This window comes from Serinus canaria, chromosome Z (assembly GCF_022539315.1).
Source record: "Serinus canaria isolate serCan28SL12 chromosome Z, serCan2020, whole genome shotgun sequence".
NCBI lineage: Eukaryota > Metazoa > Chordata > Aves > Passeriformes > Fringillidae > Serinus > Serinus canaria.
In genome coordinates this window covers 41,210,857-41,231,942 of record NC_066343.1, presented here as the reverse complement: position 1 = coordinate 41,231,942, position 21,086 = coordinate 41,210,857, and the positions used below count along the sequence as shown (strand labels likewise).

Here is a 21,086-nt window from a genome sequence, read left to right as displayed (position 1 = left end):
ATTCCTGCATAACAGTGTGTGGGTATGCCATTCCAAAAATTAGTAGAAGTTTCAGAGTCATAAATGAGCCCAGAAACATTGCTCTAGGAAAACCTTTAAATACAGCCATCATTAGTTCCATGACTGCAGATCATAGAATAGCACATGTTGAAAGGGGCCTCTGGAGGTTGTATAGTCTTAACTCAGATTGCTTTCAGGACCTAGAGCAATGTGAGAATATAAAACTAAGAAAATTAGCATTGTTTTAAAACTCCTGGGATTTAGCCCCAGCATCTTGGTCTTGTCCTTGTGCACAGGCAGCTGGTTTGCTGCTTCTGAACTAGAATATACTTATTACATACAGGAACTAAGCAGGATGATTTAGGCTGAACTGTGAAAAAAAGCAGCCCGTAACTATTTTTTACTGTCATCTGCTATGTGATTTCTGGGACACATAGGATCTGTAGAAATTCCTGACACCAGTTGCTTGACAAATATGAAAAAACCCATGAATCCTCAAATTCAATCCTACAGAACAAATATCACAAGATTACCTTAGCTATTGCAGTATTGCACAAGTAATTGCACAATGAAAGTATGTTCTTTGTACAGACTTTTTTATTTCAGAATATTAGAAGGTAATAGATTAATCTGTTATTTTTTGAGTATTTTCCCAACTGCTTGTCTGATTTTTCAGTCATTGTTTGTGATTTTGGTCTGACTAAACAATTATATGCAATCTCTATATTCAGCAGTAAAAAGCTACCTATTCCCTTTTTTAAATCTAAAATTCTAAAGCTAATCACTGAGAAATGCTGGATAAAATTATAAATTCAGAAGTGTTTTATCTGTGAGGTTAGGAGTTAGGAATCTGTTAGTTGTCCCTAAAAATACCATTAAGAACTTAGAACAATTTATTACATGCCTAAAAGCAGGTGATATTTAATACTTTTCATGTTAAATACTTGCTTTTCAATATTTGCATTTACAGTATGAATTACATCAAAATTAATCTTTGCAAAATTGACCAGGTTGCAATTTAGATGGGCATACTCTTTTTTAGTGGATTAATACTTAATCTTTTTTTCCTGTTAAATCAGAAACGTGAAAGATTTTCCATGCTACTGGTGTTATGGTATTGCACTCTCACTGTAAGAATCTGTAGTACTTACTTTATATATGGTTGGATCTAAAATTGGCAGAGACAATGGATTGAAGCTGCTTGGGGAGAAGTATTCTTTTTGAGGCTGTCATGAATACATCAGAACTTCCAAGGTTTTTTCTAACAATTTAAAAACTCATTTACAAAAAGTGTTTTACACATATCAAGTATATATTCTATATATATTTAACAATAAAGTATTCTAACGAAAAGTAATTTTTTTAAAAATTACTAGGAGACCATTTTCTACCCTGGGTTGGAATAGAAACAGTTTCATTCTCTTGCTTTTAGTTAATATTTTACATAATTGTCTGTATTCTTGTTTGACATAAAAGCCTGAAATCAATAGGCCAGCTATTTGCTAGAGAACATGTTACTGTTTACTCATAAAGCTCAATAATTTTTCTCTTTTCACTTAGTCTTCCCAAGACCTGAACTCTTCACAGTTCAGGACTTCGATCTCTGTAAAACAAAATAGCCCCAAACTATTTTTTCAACCACTGAAGTGTAAGGTTTCACCAAAATTTGCTCATCTCACTAGTTTGCTGGACCAGACATCCCAGCTGCCTCCTGAAAAGCTTGCCAGGTTGCTATGTAGTCAGCATTATTTATCTTTTAATAATGACGTCCATTTGTGGTACCAGACAGAGAACTCGTGTACACGTGCTCTCCTTGAGTGAACTGATTCTTTTCCAGCAGTAGTCGATCAAGGTTTTGCTGTCCAGCATAACATGAAGTCACAATGAACCTAATAAAAATTCACTTAAAACACTGAAAATTTATTTACACTTTTAATCTGTCTTGTTTTTCCAGTTATGCATCATAGTAAATACAGCTCTCTTTGCTTTTGTGTTAATTACACAAATCCAGGTTCATCTGCATGGACTGATTTGTGGCACTTGAAATTCTCTGTCAAATGGTAGAAGTCAGAAGCATTCCTGGAAATCATGGTTTTGAAAGCTTATATTGGGTGACTGTAAATATTGGTATGATTTCATGATGGCGTTCATGGGTTTTGATGTAATTAAAACATGAAATCATAATTGCTGCTTGCAAAATACTGAAATAGGAGAAATCTCAATCCAATACAAACAAAACTGTAATGAGACCTATACTATTTCTCTTTATTCTTTCCATCTGCAAAAACATAATGATCCCTTGTCCACAGCAAAAATTTCACATTTATACATTCTTTTCAATTTTATATACTTCCCATCAATGCACAGTATGTAGAGGGTTTTCTAAATCTTCTGGGTGACAAGGCTTCCAGTGTAGTTGTCCTCTGATCTCGTGGGAGCTGCTATTTTTGACCCTTCTGGTCAGGATGAAACTTCTGTGAACTAAAAGCTCAGATACCTGTTATTTCCTCTGAGCTGATACCAGCACTAGCTTGCCTTGTTTCTGTTATCATGTTCTAGCTCTTGGTGCCAGCATTTGAAGTACCTTTTTAACTCCAAGGTTTTCATTTGCCTTGTGGTTTGTGCTACACAGTTAAGATTCAAGACTGATCTGGTGGGATGTTGAAGCACTTTCTGTGGTAGTAAGCAGGCTTCCTGACCTGAATCCCCAACCTACACTATTTCTAACTGCTTCCACTACCCCTTACTACTGTGGATATCATTTTCCTAGCCAGACTGGAGTTTTAAGTTGCCTCTCTGGGCATACACTTTAGATTTAATACTGGAAAGAGCCCATATGAGCCCATATGAGAAGCCTGTATCTTTTGATCCTACTTCAACTTTAAGACACTAGTAAAAATAATTAAATTTTTAGTCACATCTATGTTATAACTAAGCATTTCAATAGTAATTTCTATTTAATTATAACTAAGAAGTAACATATTTGTTCTAGGTATTGTGGTGTGAGACCTACTTTAAAAATACCTTGGTCTTTTGAAGATAATGTATCCAGCCTGTGTTGTCTGCGAAGTTTGCTATTATCTCTTAAGAATTGTGGTGGAGGTTTCTGGTGTCTGAAAGCAATTTTGATTTTCCTTAAGCTGTAGCTATCATTGAAATGAAAGTTATCTTTTCTCTAATACCAATGTTTCTGTTTACAATTTTTTTAACAAAACAACTTCCTTAAGATGAAAATCTTTCAGCTAAATACCAGATGAGGCTGTGGTCTGTAAATTCTTTTTGTGGTTCCAGGTATCACCTGGCTTGACAGGAAAAGGAACAAATTCACGTAGTCAGTATTTCTTCAGTGAAATAATTGGTAATGAAAAATGGTATTTTATATACATCTCAGAATTCACAAAGTAACAGCCATCGATACTTGCAGTTTTCTCTACAGATGATTAATATTGATGAACATTAGCTTGGTGAACACCCATGAGACTAAAATAGTGGCAGTGTTACAGGAAAGGACTGGGCAATGGAATGTGTCCAAGAGCTGTGCTTTATACAGCTACATATGAGAATTGTGAATCTTGCCCAAGATACTTGGAAATTATGGGACTCTGTGATGCCCATCTATTTTCAGTCATACTTCATGGCTTGCTTTGTCAAAATTGGTTTACTGCTACTACCTTTAAAATAACTTTGAAAAGTGATTTGGGCAGAATGTCTCTCCCTGAAACAATCAGAAAAGGGAATGTCTCTTTCTCTCAGTTACTAACAGTTCAGTTGTACTACCTCTGTGTTTTCAGTGAACCAAGATACCACAGATTCCTTCCATAGATACCTGTGGGAGGAATGATTTAGTATTCAGGGGTATTAGCCTAGCATTTGGCAAACCTCAAGGCAAGTCCAGGCTGTCTATCCATTATGTGAAGGTGATCAAGCTTCACAGCTTTCCTGTTTTTACACTCTTTGATGAAATTCAAATAGCAATTTGCCTGCAACAAGACTTTTTGGGGAAAGTGCACAACATGCAGACACTTGTTGGCTTATAGAAGGCAGGCATACTCCTCCTCTACAAGGTAAGTATTTCACACAAAATATTAGAAGATTTGGGTACTGTAAACGCATCTCTTTCAAGACGAATCACAGAATCACAGAAAAGGTCTGGTTGGTTACAGTGGGTGATCTCCAGCTTCACAGCTTTATCAGGGATGTCCAAGAATACTTTGCACAGGATTGTACCTGGGTGGTTCTTAAGTGTCTCCAGCGATAGAGACTCCACAACCTCTCTGGGCAACGTGTTCTGGTGCATGGTCATGTGCATAGTTTAGTTCTTTCTCGTATTCAGGTGGAACTTGTACATCAGTTTCTGTCCACTGCCTCTTGTCATTTCATATGAAATATGAAGGATCTCCTAAAATTCACTGTAACTGTGGGTCGCTGCTTTTTAAGCTCTCACGCATTCACCCAAACTGCTTTTGGAAGAAGCATCCCAGCGCTGCTGCAGCACCCGCGTGGGTGAAAAGCACAGGCAGGAAGTTACAGAACGATGTGCATTCACCGTATGTGTCTGTGTTTGTGTGTCTGTCTGTGTCTGTCTGTCTGCCCGCACGCCCACCCGGCATAGGGGGGCCCGTGTACACTGCACCGGCCAGGGCTCGCCACGCTGCCTGCGCGGGACGCGCCGCTGCGCGGACCCCGCGGAGCGCTGCGGGCGGCCCCCGCCCCTCCCGGCCCTCCCCTCACACCGCCTCCCCTCCCCTCACACCGCCTCACCGCAGCAGCGCTGCCAATGGGCGGCCGGGACAGGGGTGGAAAGTGCCGGGCCCCGGCGGCCGCGGGTTTATAGCGGAGGGGTTGGAGGCGCGACCGCAGCGCCCGGAGCAGGAGTGGCAGCATGGCAGCGACGGAGGGCGGGCGGCAGGTCGCGAACTTCGGCGCCGGGCCGGCGAAGCTGCCGCGCTCCGTGAGTAGGGGCCGGGCTGGGGTGCGGTGGGGCTGGGAGTCCTCGTCCCGCCGGCTCCCCGCGGGGCTCCGGCTGCAAAGCGAGGGATAGGGAAATTCTAGTAAATTGTAATTACAGGAATTTACCCGCAGAGCGCCCAAACCTCTTGTCTTCCCGCCTTCTCCAACGAACTGCCCTGATAAGCTCGGATTTTTGCAAACGAGCTCGAGTGTGGTTCTTCCAATACTCTCCAGAGTTTTGGGTTTTGGGTTCTTTTTAGTGCTGAATGATATGGCACCAGCACCTATATCGTTAGTTTTGGGATGGGAGTAGGACCTAAGACAAAGATAGCTCTGTGGAGTGTGAGATTTGTCAGTTGAGAAATAGCATGGTAATTCCCTGAGACGCCTTTTTATAAGAAGTTATAATGAGTGTGGTGTACACTCAACCCTCTGGAAAGTTGCATCAGCAGCCATGGATTATCCAGTTACATATGGAGAGGGGTGGTTTCTGCCGAGCTGTACGTACCTGACTTTCAGTTTAAGGGTTCTCTACTGTGGAACTGTTATTGTTGTTGTTCTTTTCTTAGTATCCTTCGTAGTATTCTTCCTTATTTTATGTGTTACTTCTTTAAAAGCAATTCTTTAGATAAACAGATTTGCTGCGGAGCAACTTTCTTGTTTTTATTTGTGTTTTTTTCCCGTCCCATCTCTTTTCTTGAATAAATGCCCTTTGTGGATAAGGTTGCAAAAAAATTTGTGGCAAAGAAATTTGTTGCTCTGTGTCGAGCTCTAGAATCCAAAGGGGCTCTCATAGGCACTGGCTCCATACCCAGCTCTCTGACAGATATGGTTAAAGACTGGATTTAAATTTTGAGGAGTGCAGGTGGGCACAGCTGAGCTCCCTATTATTAATCTGTTTGCCCTCTTGAAAATGCAGTGCTCTTGTGTGGACTGCTGTATCACCGTGATGGTTTGTTTCTCTTGATTCTGGGCTGATGCTGCCCATGAAGCACACAGACTCGGTAAAGCAGAATATGGAGCAATTCATAGATTATAATGTGTGTCACAGATGTCTGTTGTGAGGCATGTGCAGGTTTTCAGATGAAGAATGTTACTGACAGAATTGGATTTTATCAAGCAGTTTAGCAAGCACTACTGTAGCAGTCTGTGTGTTCTCCCTTACTTTTTTTGCCTCCTTCTCTGGCATGGATAAGTTTGCTTGTAAAATGTGGTGGTTAAAACTTCACAATCTTTTAGTTGACCTTTTGGTAGCCAGCTGTTACAGTTGACAGGCCATGCAGATACCCTGTCAGCAATATAGATTTCTTAATCCTGAAATTGCCCAGGGTGTGCGGTTTCCTGTAAGGTGCTAGGGTGCGAGTGTGCAGCATTTGTTTGATTCTACTGGGGCTCCCTCTTCTCCTGCTTCCTTTAGGAGCAGCCAAGACTGTTCTAGCTGTCAGACAAGAATTTACCAAAATCAGAAGCTGCAGATCCAGTGGTTAGAATCTCATGCTACTTTGTTCATACTTAAAAGCTAGGGGAGAAGGCAGAAAAAAATGGACGGCTGAAGCATTATTTTGCTGGTGACCTGTTTTTTTTTAATTGTCTCAAAATTTTGCTTAATTTCTCTCTTAACTCTCAATAAGATAGAGGTTTATCTTCAAAAAGTGTGGAACTTCATTTTGTGAAACCAGACATTGTCATGTTGGCTCAGTTTAAGATATACAAATCCTCAAGCTGATCTTTCTTGTTATTTTCTTCAATACTTTGCTTGTCCTGTTTGCCCTAGTCAAGTGAAAGGTCACAGGATGGAGTGGAGGGAGTGGTATTTAGGATGCTTGCTTAGAAAAAGTATGTCTGCAAATATTAGATGTTCTGTAAAGGTTAAGAGTTCCATTCAACTCCTAAAAATCATTCACAAATTTGGAAATGTAGTATTTGAAATAATAACTTGCCACACGGTCTCCACAAGAAGCAAATTATTTAAGTTTGCTATCTTATGAAAAACCTTAAGCTTCTAGGTGCCTCAAAATTGTATTGGTAACATATTCTTCTGTTAATCTCACTTGACAAGTGTCAGGCTATTGCAATATGGGGCAGCTGGCAGAACCATCATGCATCAGAGACTCCAGGTAGTGGAAAATTCCCTGAATTTATTTCTTGATTTCTTTTTCTTTCTTTTGGTAGGTATTATTAGAAGCACAGAAAGAATTGGTGGACTACAAAGGACTTGGTATAAGTGTTCTTGGTAAGACTTTTAAAAAAAATCTACATTTTTCATGGTTTTGTTGTTTAACTGAATGGTTTAATAAGACTTTCTTATCTTTTTGCTCCATTTCTAATACATGTCTGTCTGTTCAGAGGTGTATAGATACCATATAGATGTATAGCATCTTTCCCATTAGGAAGGCAGTGCTCTCCTTCTAGCTGGCTTTTCAGCCCCAGTTGCACAAAAGATTTATGCATCAAGATGGTGAGCATATTATTAGTTGCTAAAAGTAGAACTTGCGGATGTCTCCGCACAATTCAGATTAATGTTTAAATTGTACGTTTACACATGGAAGGCAGCCTATGGATTTAAAAGGAATTACTGTGTAATTGTCCTTAATGTTTAATTAGCTTTACTGTGTGAAGAAGCCTTGCTAAAGGTAAGAGAACAAAACCTGTAGTTTTCCTGTACTTTATGTACACTTCTTACAGCATTAACAGCAGAGAAGGTTCTTAGCATGAGGAAGAATGAAGTCTTTCTAGAGACTACTTTTTTACCCACAAATGTGGTTGTTCTTAGTGGTATTAAGGTCATATGGGTGCCAAATGTCAATGAACAGGATTCACCTGTATTTGGACAAGACTGCAGGTATAAGTTTTCTGTGGGTATTTAGGAGTGCTTATGTACTTAAAGAGGAGTAGGAGCTGGGAATAACAACCTTCAGGCATTTTGGGTCTGTAGCGGGAATAACAACCTTCAGGCATTTTGGGTCTGTAGTGTAAAAGGTTTAAAGCTTAACAAAATGTAAAAATCAAATTCATGTATTACCATCTTGTTTCTTCTCTCTATTCCACCAAAGAAATGAGCCATCGGTCTTCAGATTTCACAAAAATTCTAAATAAAACTGAAAATCTCATGCGTGAATTGCTGTAAGTGAATTACTTTCTGCTTATTTTTATGTTATGTGTGTGCTAGTTACATCAGTAATGTCTAATGTGGAGACCTTTTCCTGAAAGCACCACTTTGGTGGTGTTTTTCATGTGTAGGTACTGTGTATTGTAGAGTAGTAACTTTGAGGAGGATACTGATCTTCTTACATGTAAGTTTGATGCTTATATTTTTGAATGTGACAATGGATTCTTATTAGGTTAAGATGTTTTTCACATGTCTAGCTGAGTTTGTTTTGAAATTTTGATTTTTTTCACCTTCATAGAATTAACAAAGGACACGAACTAAAAGAAATAAGTGCAAACAATAAAAATCAGTTCTCTAGTGGTATAAATGTGATCTGCACATTGTCCTATTTTAATTACAAAAGCTCTGTGGATCAGTGTTAGAATCACTGAGCAAGAGCCCTTTTCCTATTCGTAGAATGACGCATTTAAAAAAAATTGAAATAAATATATAACGGATTAGAATTACTGTACTCATAGTAGTTAATAATGTTGGCCATTTGACACAAACGGTTGACCCTCAGTCCAGCCAAAATCATTGACAGAAGGATTTTAATAAGTAGTTTGAATATGTAATTTTTGTGATTGTATGAGCAACTCTTTATTGCACTTGCTCTGCATATGTACTTTACTGTACTGTTGCACTTTCAAATTGAAGGGTCTTAGAGCCAAGTGCTACTGTAAGCACTTTGGTGACTTCATGACAGAAAAGTTATGAAGCTACCAATAGATAAAATTAAAAGTCAGCATTAATTGTGATGGAATATCTCTCAAGTCTGTGCGTACAGCTGTTCAGGAGTGAGTTTGTTTCATGCAGTGCCAGGGTTGGGGAGAGAAAGCTTTTTTTCAGCAAATTTTTATCACTAAAATTCATAGCATTTGCTCTTAAATATTTAAGCTGTTTCTCAAGACCAGTGCTGAGGTAAGTTAGTGGGATTGATCTAACATCTGGGCAAAGAGTCTTCTGAAATGAAAGCATTCTTCCTCAGTCACAGTTAAATGCGTAATATCAAGTTGTATGCCTCCTGCGTCACCTGGGAATAACATAATGGTTATTTCTTTTATGCAGAAATATACCAAACAACTACAAAGTTCTTTTCCTTCAAGGAGGTGGATCTGCTCAGTTCAGTGCAGTCCCGCTTAACCTTATTGGTTTAAAGGAGGGAAGACAGGCAGATTATGTGATTACTGGAGGTTGGTCGGCAAAAGCGGCTAAGGAAGCGGAGAAGTATGCCAAAGTAAATATCGTTCATCCCAAATTAGGAGCCTATACAAGTAAGTTGATGATTGTATCTGTCCATGTGAATGCTTAGTTTTTTGACTCGCTCTAAAAATGGATCCAGTGTAGCTATTGGGCTGTTGAATGTTAACTAGAGTTGACTGCCCAGCACTTGAAAGAATGTCTGCCACGCTCCTCCTTGTTTAACACTGGGATATTTATTAAATGGCTTAACAACTTCCGCCAGAAAAAAATGGTGAAGTGGGAGCAGATGCCAGAAAATAAGTGGCAAGACAAAAGTGTCTAGGTCGGGAAATTGTCTGGGCTCCCTCAGTTTTTTTTTTTTTTTTTTTTTTATATTTAACTGATTTCTTAAACTATTCACAGGAATATTGTGAGATATTTCAATTTCATGTGCATTCAGTAATAAGATTGCTCTAAAATTCAGAAGCAGGTCTGAGATTTTAACCTTGTTGACCCAGGATATAGGAGACCTGAATTCTGTTACCTGCTTTTAAGGAGTCCTAAATTATCATCTTTCCCACCAATGTGTCACTGAATATACATAAATAATTCTTGGAGCAGGAATGCGTGGGATATAGTTTCTATTCCTGCTACTTTTGCTCACTTTTCTTCCCTCTGGTCCAAATTACAGCACATGAACTAAAAAGAGTGGCAACAAGACAAAGAATATCCCCATGTAAGTTAGTGCCCTCATTTCCAGTTAATACACATCTTGCCACAACTAGTGCTAAATTAGGGCACTAACTTGGAAGTTTATATTACAGTTTGTATTCTGTGAGGCACAGGAAGGAATTGAACCTCTAACTTTCTGGTCTGGGGGAGTGTAATTCATCATTTCGTAGCTGTAGATAAGAGGAGAGGCAGTAAATAATGATGGAGGCAATGGTACCGTCTCCCACTCTTCCCTCCTCCTCCTATCAGGTCCTGGAGGAGAAAAGGAAGGGAGAGCAACTATTTGTTCTATGCCAAACCTGTTTTGTGCTGTCAGGACATGCCTGTATATTGCCTGTTGACAGAGGAGATCTTAGTTTTGTAAATCAGTTGCAAAGCTTAAAATGGGAGAAAGGTGGGTGACCTTGTGTTTGTTCAGCTTGGGCAAGACTTAAATGCTTCTGGGACTGCACAGAAACAGAGTTTTAGAAAACTTTCCCAGTGAGAATTTGGATGTTTCAGTGGTTCCAAAGGCAGCAGGAAGATTCTTGGACTCAGTGTCTGAATTCCTCTGAAATGCTGTTTTGAACCCCTAGGACAGTAGTTTGTAGTCTGCAATTGCAAATAGGAGGAAAATAGTTGGAAGAATAAGGGGTGAAATTCAAAAGGTTTTGCAAACTTTATGATGGCTCTCCAGAGAATTTTGGGAATGCACTGGTGTATTGGCTTTGCAGATACATTATCTTCCTGGTAAGAACATGATTAATAGTCTGTATCGCAAAATTGGTCTTCTTTGCACTTAAGTTTCATGTTCAGGTAAAACTGCATGCCAAGAAAATTATTTGTCTCCAGTGACCTCTGGTTTCTTTTTTGGCTCTTAGGCATTCCTGACCCAAGCACTTGGAATCTTAATCCGGATTCATCTTATGTGTATTATTGTGCTAATGAAACTGTTCATGGTGTGGAGTTTGACTTTGTACCTGATGTCAAAGGAGCAGTCTTGGTTTGTGATATGTCATCAAACTTCCTGTCCAAACCTGTGGATGTTTCCAAGGTAAACAATTGGATACAGTGACTGAACAAAGCATTTTCAAAATTTAATGCATATAGCGAGGCACTTTGAAATGTCTGAATGGCTAGACATGCTGAGCACTGAAATTAAGGAAGTCGTGTTTTGTTAATTGAATATCTGATGATAGACATAAGTGTTGAAATTTCAGGTTTGAGATTTCAATGTCTGTTTTGCTTTTCTTGTAAAAACATACTGAACTCTATTGAGATTGTTTATGTTAATAGCTGCCTAAGATTATTTAGCTACTGTGTGATCTTCACTGATGAAGAAAATACCTGCTAAAAGAAAATAACAGCTAAAATAAATGTCTTCTAAATAATATTTAGTCTGTAGATACTGTATGGCTGCAGCAGGGTACTGTTAATAACTTTTTAATCCTTCATTTACATGAAAAATCTGTAACCTTTTTTAAGCTACTAAAGCTTCCTCTGCCTCACGATTATGGTGTCTGTTCCACAGATAGTATACTTTACAAACATAGTAACTGCCTGTGTTCTGCCCCGTACTATCAGAAGTGTTACTGAGTAGTGAAATAGCATATTTGACCTTTCTTACCTGTGTGTAGAAAAACGGAGTAGTTAATGCATTCAACTTGGCCTTTCCTGATCTGCCGCTTTGTACAGGTGGATTTTATGATGATTGTTCTGAAATACCAGATGGGTTGAAAATACTGTGAACTGTGTAGGAATTTGTTTTTAGTAAATTTGCTTGGAGTAGTGTGAAATTGCAACAGGCTGCCTTGAGAATTATTTGCAGCTATTAAATAAACATTTAGCAAACTGTTGTGAAATTTGTTGTGATTATCTTCTTCTGCTGAGTAGCCGTAAGTGCACTTTCAAATCAGAATTCTGCTGACTCTTCTTTTAACATACAATTTGCTAATTTTCAACACATTCTCTGTTCTGTTCAGCTGACTAGTATGCCTGGGGTATTACTCAATAATAAGATCTGCAAGTGAACGCATGTACCAAGTTCTTTTCTTCTTCCTTTTAAAGTTTGGTGTGATTTTCGCTGGTGCTCAGAAGAATGTTGGCTGTGCTGGAGTTACTGTCGTAATAGTACGTGAGGACTTGCTGGGATTTGCACTGAAGGAATGCCCTGTTGTACTGGATTACAAAACACAGGCAGCAAACAGCTCATTGTATAACACTCCACCATGCTACAGGTAACTCACTCTGCTATGTGATATCCCTTACTCAGAAAGCTGCCGCACTGCCATCTGCCGCTCTTATCTTGAAAAGCTTCCAAAGTTGCATGTTTTGCCCTCAGGCCACTGATACCTTGGAGTGTTTAACGTGATACCTGTGAGAGCATGGGAAGTGTCCAGCTGTGTGACTAGTAGGCTTTGCGTTGCCTGGTGCGACTCAGCCGCAGAGGATGTAGCCTTTTTCAAAGTAATTACATGTCACAGCTCCATTGTAGAAGTTGCAGGATGCAGTTCTGGTTTATATGAGCACAGCTCTAGTCAATTCAATGCAATTACCTCCTTGCTCTCTTATTGCAAGGAGGTAATTTGGCACGCAGACTTGCTGCTTGATCCTCAATATAGTTTGATATAATTTCTTCTTGACATTGTTCTCAGCATTTGAATCTCCAGATCACCATTGACTTTCTTTACTGGAAACTGGGTAAATAATATTGTGATTCAAGCTTTAAATAATATAAGATATGAGAAGAATATGTAGTCTCTTAATCTTTAAAAATATTTCTTGTTCGTTCTTCATCTTTCACTACTATTGGTTTTGAAATGAAACTGTAGAAGAATTTTTTAGAAGGCATTTTGCTTTGCTTTTACTCTCTTGCAGAGTTTTGCATAATTCTTTGACTGCCATCACAGTGTTTGGTTTGGCATCCAAAGATAAAATTGATCTAGCTTTATAAACATTGCTAGCAATCAAAATCATAAAATTGCCATGTACTCAATGATGTCATTATGCAAGAAGCAGATCAGACTACGGCTTGCTTTTTTAAAATTGCTATCTTGTAGCTTCTGATAACTTGTGAAATGGTGCTTTGCTACTGGCATGTTTAGCTGTTGAGCTAGTAGTATCTACCCATTCTTATCCTGAAGAATTTTTATACCAGAATCCTCTGAAAAGATTAGTTTAAAAAAGTCTTCAATCTAGTTATCATCTTTTTCCCATAAGTTTTTAAAATTACTTTGAAAATAAAGATTTCCTTTTTCAGGATAATTTCATAATGAAATTTTATACTGATATTTAGTCTCAGCTCTTATAGCTTGTTTGCATGTTCCAGAATTGGAAAGTTAGGTTGCCTAATGATCTCCAACAGGCCTGAACTTTTGTACAGGCCCAAAGTTCTGTGATTCCTGTATATAAACCCTATAACTTAATTTCATCCTTACAATTAGTATCACTGAAATTTTACTCAATTTAAGTATCTTTAAATCTGCTGGTTGTCACTGCAGCATACTATTGCCATGACATAGGAGCAGCTATCTTTATCAGCAGAACAGTAAATCTTGTGAACATTTGTTTATGCCAGATTTTTCAGTGCAGAACTTGTTCCCCCAAGTTGTGTGCATACTGTACAGTATGTAGTGCTGTAATTATGCATTCTTATTGGCAGCCTGTCTGCCCTGTTGGCTGGGTACACCCAGTAAGAATTAGCTATTCAGTGTTTCCAGATTTTGGTCTGCTCAATGTAGCTTTGTAACATAGGCAGGATGTATGTCTTTTCCAGTGCTTGATGGAACCTCTATTTCGTGATCGATTATGTGCCTGACTGCCAAGTCACACATACTGTTTTTGGACGCTGTATACTTGAATATGCCAGGTTTTAAATCCAGCCATTCATGTTTTCCAAGTACAAAGCTATTTCCATTTGAAAAACTGAAGTTCTACTTAATCTCAGTACTTGGACAGAGTGTTGTTCCTCTGATTTGAATAGCAAAACAAATCAAATTCTGCAGCCTTATTTTAGCCTTTGCAAAGAACTTCTGAAAAGAAAGTGCTGCTTTAGCTGTTACTCAGTATCTGACAGTAGCTTTAACAGAGTAGTGGGTGGTAAAGGGAGCTGAAAATAAAGTTGAACTAACAGTTTCTTCTTTCTCATCACTGTCTTGCCGGATTTCACTTCATGCAGCAGACTCACATTGGAGTATGCTCCAGAATCCAGAATGTAACAGACTGAAATGTTGGCAGGATGCACATCTGTTTGGCTTGGCCCTAGCTGCCTGTTCCAGTTTAAGGAACTGGCAAAGATTCTTAGTTCTCGTTTTCTGTGCTCTTTTCCTTGCACTTGTTAATGGTTTGCTGGCAGACAGGCAGGAAATATTAACTGAATTTGCAAAAGCTACTTCAGCAAAATGTTAAATTAAATTAAGGTGATGCTAATGGCTTTAACCTCATGGCACTACATAGTTGACTCTTTGATCCTAATCTGTTTAAGCTAAATTAACAATGCATTTGCTATAAAAATCTCGTTTGCAAGCTCTGAAATGCATTTTTCATTTAAAATTGTTCCAGAAACATTATTTTGATTGACATAAAAGAAGGATAAAAGGTTTCAGCTGTCTGTGTTTTTGTGAATGACTCTAAGGCTGACTTCTAAGAGTTCACTTGTCCAAAAAGTTTTTGCACAAGGAAGTGAGGGCAAGATGTGAATGGGACCCTGTATATTTGCCAAGGGCATAGTCTTTACTTCACTTAAATTATTTACAGTGGAGTAGTTTATTGTGTGCTGTCATAAATGTGGCAAGATTGTGCTCTCTGTGCAATAAGGTACTTCCTATAAATGGCAGTCTGTAACCTTGGTTATTCTGCAGCCTTTTGGAAGTGTTCAAGGATTTGATACTGGCACCCCTTCAGAAATAAAAAGCAGCAAAATTTTAAACAGCCTCCTGCTAGATATGTGTTAGGGAAACTTGTAGGGTAATGTTCTCTGAGCACTCCCTTGGAATCAATAATGATTCCATAAGAATGAGCTTGTTGGACATAGGCCATATAAACTTGTGAGCAGGTTTTTATGTAAATTGTTGTAGTTGTGGGAAATGTCTGAACCTGAACAAGCTGAGTTTTGTAGCAAAAGCACAAAGGCAAAAGCCATCAAGAATTTTTTGTTGTTGTTGTTGCACTTAGTGACTAGCATTGAAATTCTTGGTTTCAAGCCATGTCATGCCAGTAGGCTTCCAGAGCTCTACTAAGAACTTGACTGCTTCAAGTCAAGTGCGATACATCATAATTTGTTTCACCAAACTTCACTGTTCATGTGGGCAAAAGGTCTTTGTAGACAGAAATGGGATGAGAATTTTTAACATTTATGAAAATATGGTTACATTTCTGGCATATTAATGTACATGTATTTGAGATTTACTCCTATATTTTTGCTAGAGCAGCTGCACAGGGCAAATGCTATTAACTTTTTTGCTAAATCTGGCTCCTTCTAGGCAGTTGTGTAGTCCTTCTAGGCAGGACCTGAGAGGCAGTTGTGTAGGCAGTGAGTTGGCAGTGCATGCAGTATGTCTGGGGGTGTCTTTGTGAGTCCTGCTGGGCTGCAGGAAGCCTGCAGGACATGTCCTTCTGTGGTACAAAGGATTAAAATGGGTCCAACAGATTTGTGTGACATTAGAATTTCAGGATATTTTATCCTGTGTCCAGAATTGTCATAACTTATAAAATAGTCAAGGTTTTGATTTGTTAATCTGAAGTGCTTTTAAATCAAACATGGCGTTTTGTTACTGAAACATTTTGTGAACTATTAGACCAGACTTATTTTTTTCTATTTGAATAATTTCACTGAAAAATGTTCTTTCCTTTTGCAGTATTTATATCATGGGATTGGTACTGGAATGGATAAAGAATAATGGTGGAGCTGCAGCTATGGATAAACACAGTTTAATCAAGTCACGGATGATTTATGATATTATAGACAAATCTAATGGATTTTATGCGTAAGTTGCTATGCTTTTCCCCTTTGCTTCAATATTTGCTACATAACCAAACATTCATAACTTTTGAAAGTTTAATTGTATTTTTGAAGTCACCTTTTTTGAGGACTCCTAGAGAAACCATTCATTTGGTAACTGTCCAAGGATAAATCTCATTCCCATAGGAAGTTATTTCAACTTATCGTGTATAGATCAGTTGTGAACCCTACTAAAAACATATTCTAAACTTTATAAAACAGGAGCGTGGGAGAAGAGTATACAAAGAACAGATATGCAGATTCTGATTTGTATCCTTACAGAATCTCTTGGTGACACGTAGGCCAAATCAGAGAAAATTGCCTGAAAGAAATTGTAGAGACCCCTTTGCATTGTATTTTGCCTGCCACCTTCCAGGAGTCAAAGACTGCCTTTTCTCTGTCAAGCAGAGCATTTTTATTAACTAATTATGCTAAGTTCTGAAACACTTCCTGAAATAAAATAGAAAGATCAGACCTCACAATGGAATACATTTTCTTCACGTACTTTATGCACAGTTGATTTTCTTCAGTTGTTTTTGCTGGCTTTCCAAGGCAGATTTAACCCTCTTGACTTTTACATTGTTGAAAGTTGCAAGTATTTTTGAGCTCACAGGACCTAAGCATAATTAAAAGCTGATACTGTACTAATTTTAATATTTGCCAATCTCGGACTACTAATTGACCATGAAACTGAAAAATATTTTCTTTTACCTTCAGTGTAAAAGCAACAGTGTGGGGACCTAATTTACTTTCAAGTCCAAGTTAGGATAGAGCAAATTAAATTTGGATTTTAAATTAAAGCTGTCTGCAGTCATAATTGTCAGGAATAAAGTTTCATCATAATATTTAATACATTCTTCTTATTCATTTAGTTAATGAAAACAGCTTTGCCTTTAGCATCACCATGATCAGCACTGTGATGCTACTCCAGGGAAATCCTGGGGGTTTTTTATAAACGTCAGAAAGCAAATGAAGCCTTGAAAAAAACATTTTGTGACAAACAGAAATCTGTATCTGGCAAGTTGGTCTGTAAGGCAATGAGTGGGAAATGCAATGCAAATTGGATGGTAAATAGTCAGTTGGGAAAGCAGAACAAGCTTCACTTACTGAGCTGTATGCAGCTTCCTAAGCAATACAGTTAAGACTGTGAATTTTTAAATTGTATCTATAACTTAAAGGAAGACTTAATTTGAAGCTGCCTTCCCAGTTGTAACATGGCACTTAATCTGTGGCATGCTTCCCTGAGTAAGCCATGTGACAAGCCATTTAGCAAATGGAGCCTTTCTTCCATGAAGTGCTCTGTGCCATTTGTAGTTTGTTTTTCAATGTCTGTGCACTGAGTTACATCAGATTGCCTAGTAGCAACTGGATATTCTAAAACTAAAGCATGACTGCAGTAATTCAGATGTGGGAGTGCTTAGAAACATAGGCCTTTTTGAACATTATTTTCCTAGTTGAACCTGAAGTAGAAGATTTGCACAGGCAGGTGTTATGATGGATTTTTTTTTCTTTTCATCATGGAGACATCTGGACAAAGGAACAAGAGAGGAACTAAATAGAATGATACTCATTCTTTTCCAAATAGCATAATAATAGGGATGAAATCCACATGCAGTTTGTGAAAACTCATTTATATTGAATGTCTGCAAGAATCTTAGAGACTTAGAAAAAAATCAGAGACTTAGAAAAAAATAAATCTGAAGGCTTCAGATCTCCTTTATGAGTAGAAACACTAAAAAAGATATTTAAATCTTCTCTTCCTCCCCCATAATTTCTTAGCTTCACAAAATAGTTGAAGAGAAATTACACGTATCTTGAGTTTTCCACTTTAGATAAAATTTTTAAGAAATTAAGGAGTTGTGATGCATCTCATGTAATGTTGTGGCCATGTATGCAGTGCAAGATTTGTTCTAGAGATACCTCTTCTCTATTTCATGATTCTGAGTAATGCTAATTTAGAAGATGGACTGAAATCACTAACAGAAGTTTCTAATGTCTATGAAACTTTACTTATGCTGTGTTCTTATACTTCCTTTAGTTCTGTTTAGCTGAGTGTAATTCTGGTAGCACTTTTGACTAATTGAGAAGTCAATCTGTGAAGAGGAAGAGAAGAAACTGCTTAATACTTAGTCAAAATTCCCTGTAATTACTTCACCTATCCTAAGTAACTATTTACTTTTCTTTTTTTCTTAAATTTAATTTGGTCTGTATACAAGCCTGTTGTCTGTTTCTCTTGCACAATTCTGAGTATGTCAAGAAGGGTTAATAAGCCTTCCACTTTACCACTTCCATTATTATACTTGGTTATAAAAGCAAGGTTGCTCTCTTTCACAGAAAGTAATGACAATTTTGATTATGAAGGATGGATTTCGGTTTTAAACAGGTGTGATTATTCATTTCTCAAACTGCATATAGCTGAAATACAAATTTAGCACAAAGTGGGTTAAGCATTATATTCTGCAACCTTTCTAGATGTCCTGTGGAGAGAAAGAACCGAAGCAGAATGAATGTACCTTTCCGCATTGGCAGTGTCAAGGGCGATGAAGCCCTGGAAAAGAAATTTCTTGAGAAGGCTGTGGAACTTAACATGATATCTCTGAAAGGACATCGGTAAGTATTAGTCAAGTGAATCTCTGTCCTGTGCAGAATAAACTATTACTACAGCAGGACAGCATCAGGTATTGTGCACTGACTTACCAGCCTTTCTCACGCATCAGCTGTTCCTCATGCTGGTTTGGCAGCACTTGAGAGTAGCAGTCATTGAATTGTAATCAGAGATTGATGGTGGCTCAGCTACTGCTTAGGTGAAGTGGGGGGCTTCAGACAGCCTTATCCTTAATTCTGCTCTCTTCTGCAAATCTGTCTCTGTGCAGATGCCAAAGGTATCTTTTGAGGTCAGATTGTATCAGTGTATAAAATCTCTCAGATGGCTTGTCTGCCTGGTTGCAAGAGTTCTTTCCCATGTTCAGTAGTGTTTGTGGGATTAGTTTTTTGATGCCATTGGGCTACAGCTTTGGAGCTGTAAATAACTAATAAATACTAAGCTTCTTTAGATTGCAAGCCTTGAAGAATTAAATATTACTTCCCATGCACAAAAATGTGAATTTTATGATTTTAGAGTAGGAATTGAAATGTCTGTGAGAGCTACTAATGTCTTTTTTTAGAATATATAAAAATTTCTGGTTTTTTTTTTTCCTCTCTCCTATTTTCATTTCAGGTCTGTGGGAGGAATCCGTGCCTCTTTATACAATGCGGTGACTGTAGAAGATGTTCAGAAGCTTGCAACTTTCATGAGAAGCTTCATGCAGATGCATCAGTCATAAATGGGTTACAGCTGTGCTGCACATCCATGAAATAAAAGCTTAAGGGTTTTAACATGACTGGTACTGCACAGCTGTAGTGCACAAGTTTTATTTCCTTTTAGTTCCTGTAGCAATATTGATTAACTGAATGGAACAGAGGCCCGGTCTTGCTAGTGGTGTGGCAACTTTGGCTTTGCTGAAGGTGAGGATCCCCAGACTGATCATGATTGATTACAAAATTTGAAAATATGTGGTTAAAACATGACATCTAACATTGCAAGATGCTATGGATCTGAGTCCATTTCTCACTTCTAGTTACTTCAGCAATGCCTTCTTTTTAGTAAAATTCAGGAAGCAAAATTTGTCATAAGCTCTCTGTAATGCTTTACAAATACTCTCTGACTGCATAATGAAGGTAAACTGACACAGTCTCTAGGGACATCTAGTCGATTTGTGGGGTATATTCCAACAGTGTATCACCAGCAGTGTTTAGGAGTTAACACCAGGATTCCTAACTGGAGAATCTGGCCTTTGGACTACTGCTGCAATGCTAGAAGTATTGTCATAACTATTGCAAGTAATTGTGGTTAAAGTCTGCAGGACTGGGCTTTCTTCCTATTAACATTTATTAGTTTAAAGCTAAAATTCATGAGTCTGATTAAATCAAATTCTAAAGTGTTTTTTATTTCTCTATGCATTTTGTATATTGAACTCCTAGGTTATTACTGTTACATTCTTCTTTCGGAGCATGCATACTTGCTGCTCAAAACATTTGCTTTTCATTTGTTAACCTAGTGCCAGACTGGATTGCTGTATTCCACTCAATGAGCCTGTGACTTTCTCTGCACTGACTTTGAGCCCAAAGTGCAGCAGACTTCTTTGTCTGGTGTTTCTTAAGTCTTTTCCCTCTCTACTTGCTTCAGTTCTACCTTTTCATTCTTTCAGTTGTGTAGCCTTTTATATGTGGAACTTTGTCCAGCTGGAGTAAATAATAGTCTTCTCTGCCTTTTCCTGACTCTGCAGTATAAATTTGGTCCCATTTTCTCTCTTGGTCCTTCTAGTTTATTGCACACTTTGATACTCTGGGCTAGAGAGGTCGCTGTGGTTACGCAAAGATTTTTCAGGGGATCTCCTGTTGTAGAGCCCTTGAGTTACTTTTCTTTCTCAGCTTGTGACTTTACTGCCAATGTCCATATATTGACCTTAATCTCTTATTTTAACTTGTGTAGAAGCTATCTGCTCCTGCCAGAGTGTTTAGCATTGCTACAGCTGGTTTCAGGCTAAACTCTTTGGCACACAATGGGGATTTCTTTTTTTTTTTAATTTTTGTGTAACGTCAGTACAGTGGTAACAATTTATTAATGATAATGATGTACTTATCCCTTTGTTGATGGAACCTCAGAGCAAGTCAGTGGAATGTGCTAGGGTTGAGTTACATTCCTATCTGAAAAGTCATCATTTTAAGACCACTATATGGAGATTTCTGTCAACTTAGTGTTACTCAAAGTAAATTATGTGAAAAAAATAAAATCTAATCATGTCATGATGTGAAGTACCATTGTGTTTGAAACTTTTTGATTTTTGTCATTTTCAGGATGAAAATCAAGACTAATATGTGTTAGAATTTTAGATTCTGGTATACTCCTTTTCCCTAAAAAGTATGCTTTCCTCATGTATGTTTTATTTCTTTGCAAGAAGAATCTTTCCTATAGGAGCCATGGAAACAAAAGTAGTATTATGAATGCTTAAAGAACCCTTTTTGCCCTGCCAATTACGAATATCTAATTTGGATTCC

The 21,086-nt window shown here is 38.0% G+C and overlaps 1 protein-coding gene across 1 annotated transcript; it reads left to right on the top strand.

Moving 5' to 3' along the window:
* Window positions 1-4,796: 4,796 nt before the first annotated feature.
* Window positions 4,797-20,843, top strand: PSAT1 (phosphoserine aminotransferase 1). Its single transcript, XM_009098304.4, has 9 exons — window positions 4,797-4,951; window positions 7,123-7,183; window positions 8,004-8,073; window positions 9,167-9,372; window positions 10,873-11,045; window positions 12,059-12,228; window positions 15,847-15,975; window positions 18,462-18,599; window positions 19,207-20,843. Exons 1-9 carry the CDS (start codon window positions 4,883-4,885, stop codon window positions 19,310-19,312), a joined length of 1,122 nt encoding a protein of 373 aa, XP_009096552.2. The 5' UTR covers window positions 4,797-4,882; the 3' UTR covers window positions 19,313-20,843.
* The last annotated feature ends 243 nt before the right edge of the window (window positions 20,844-21,086 follow it).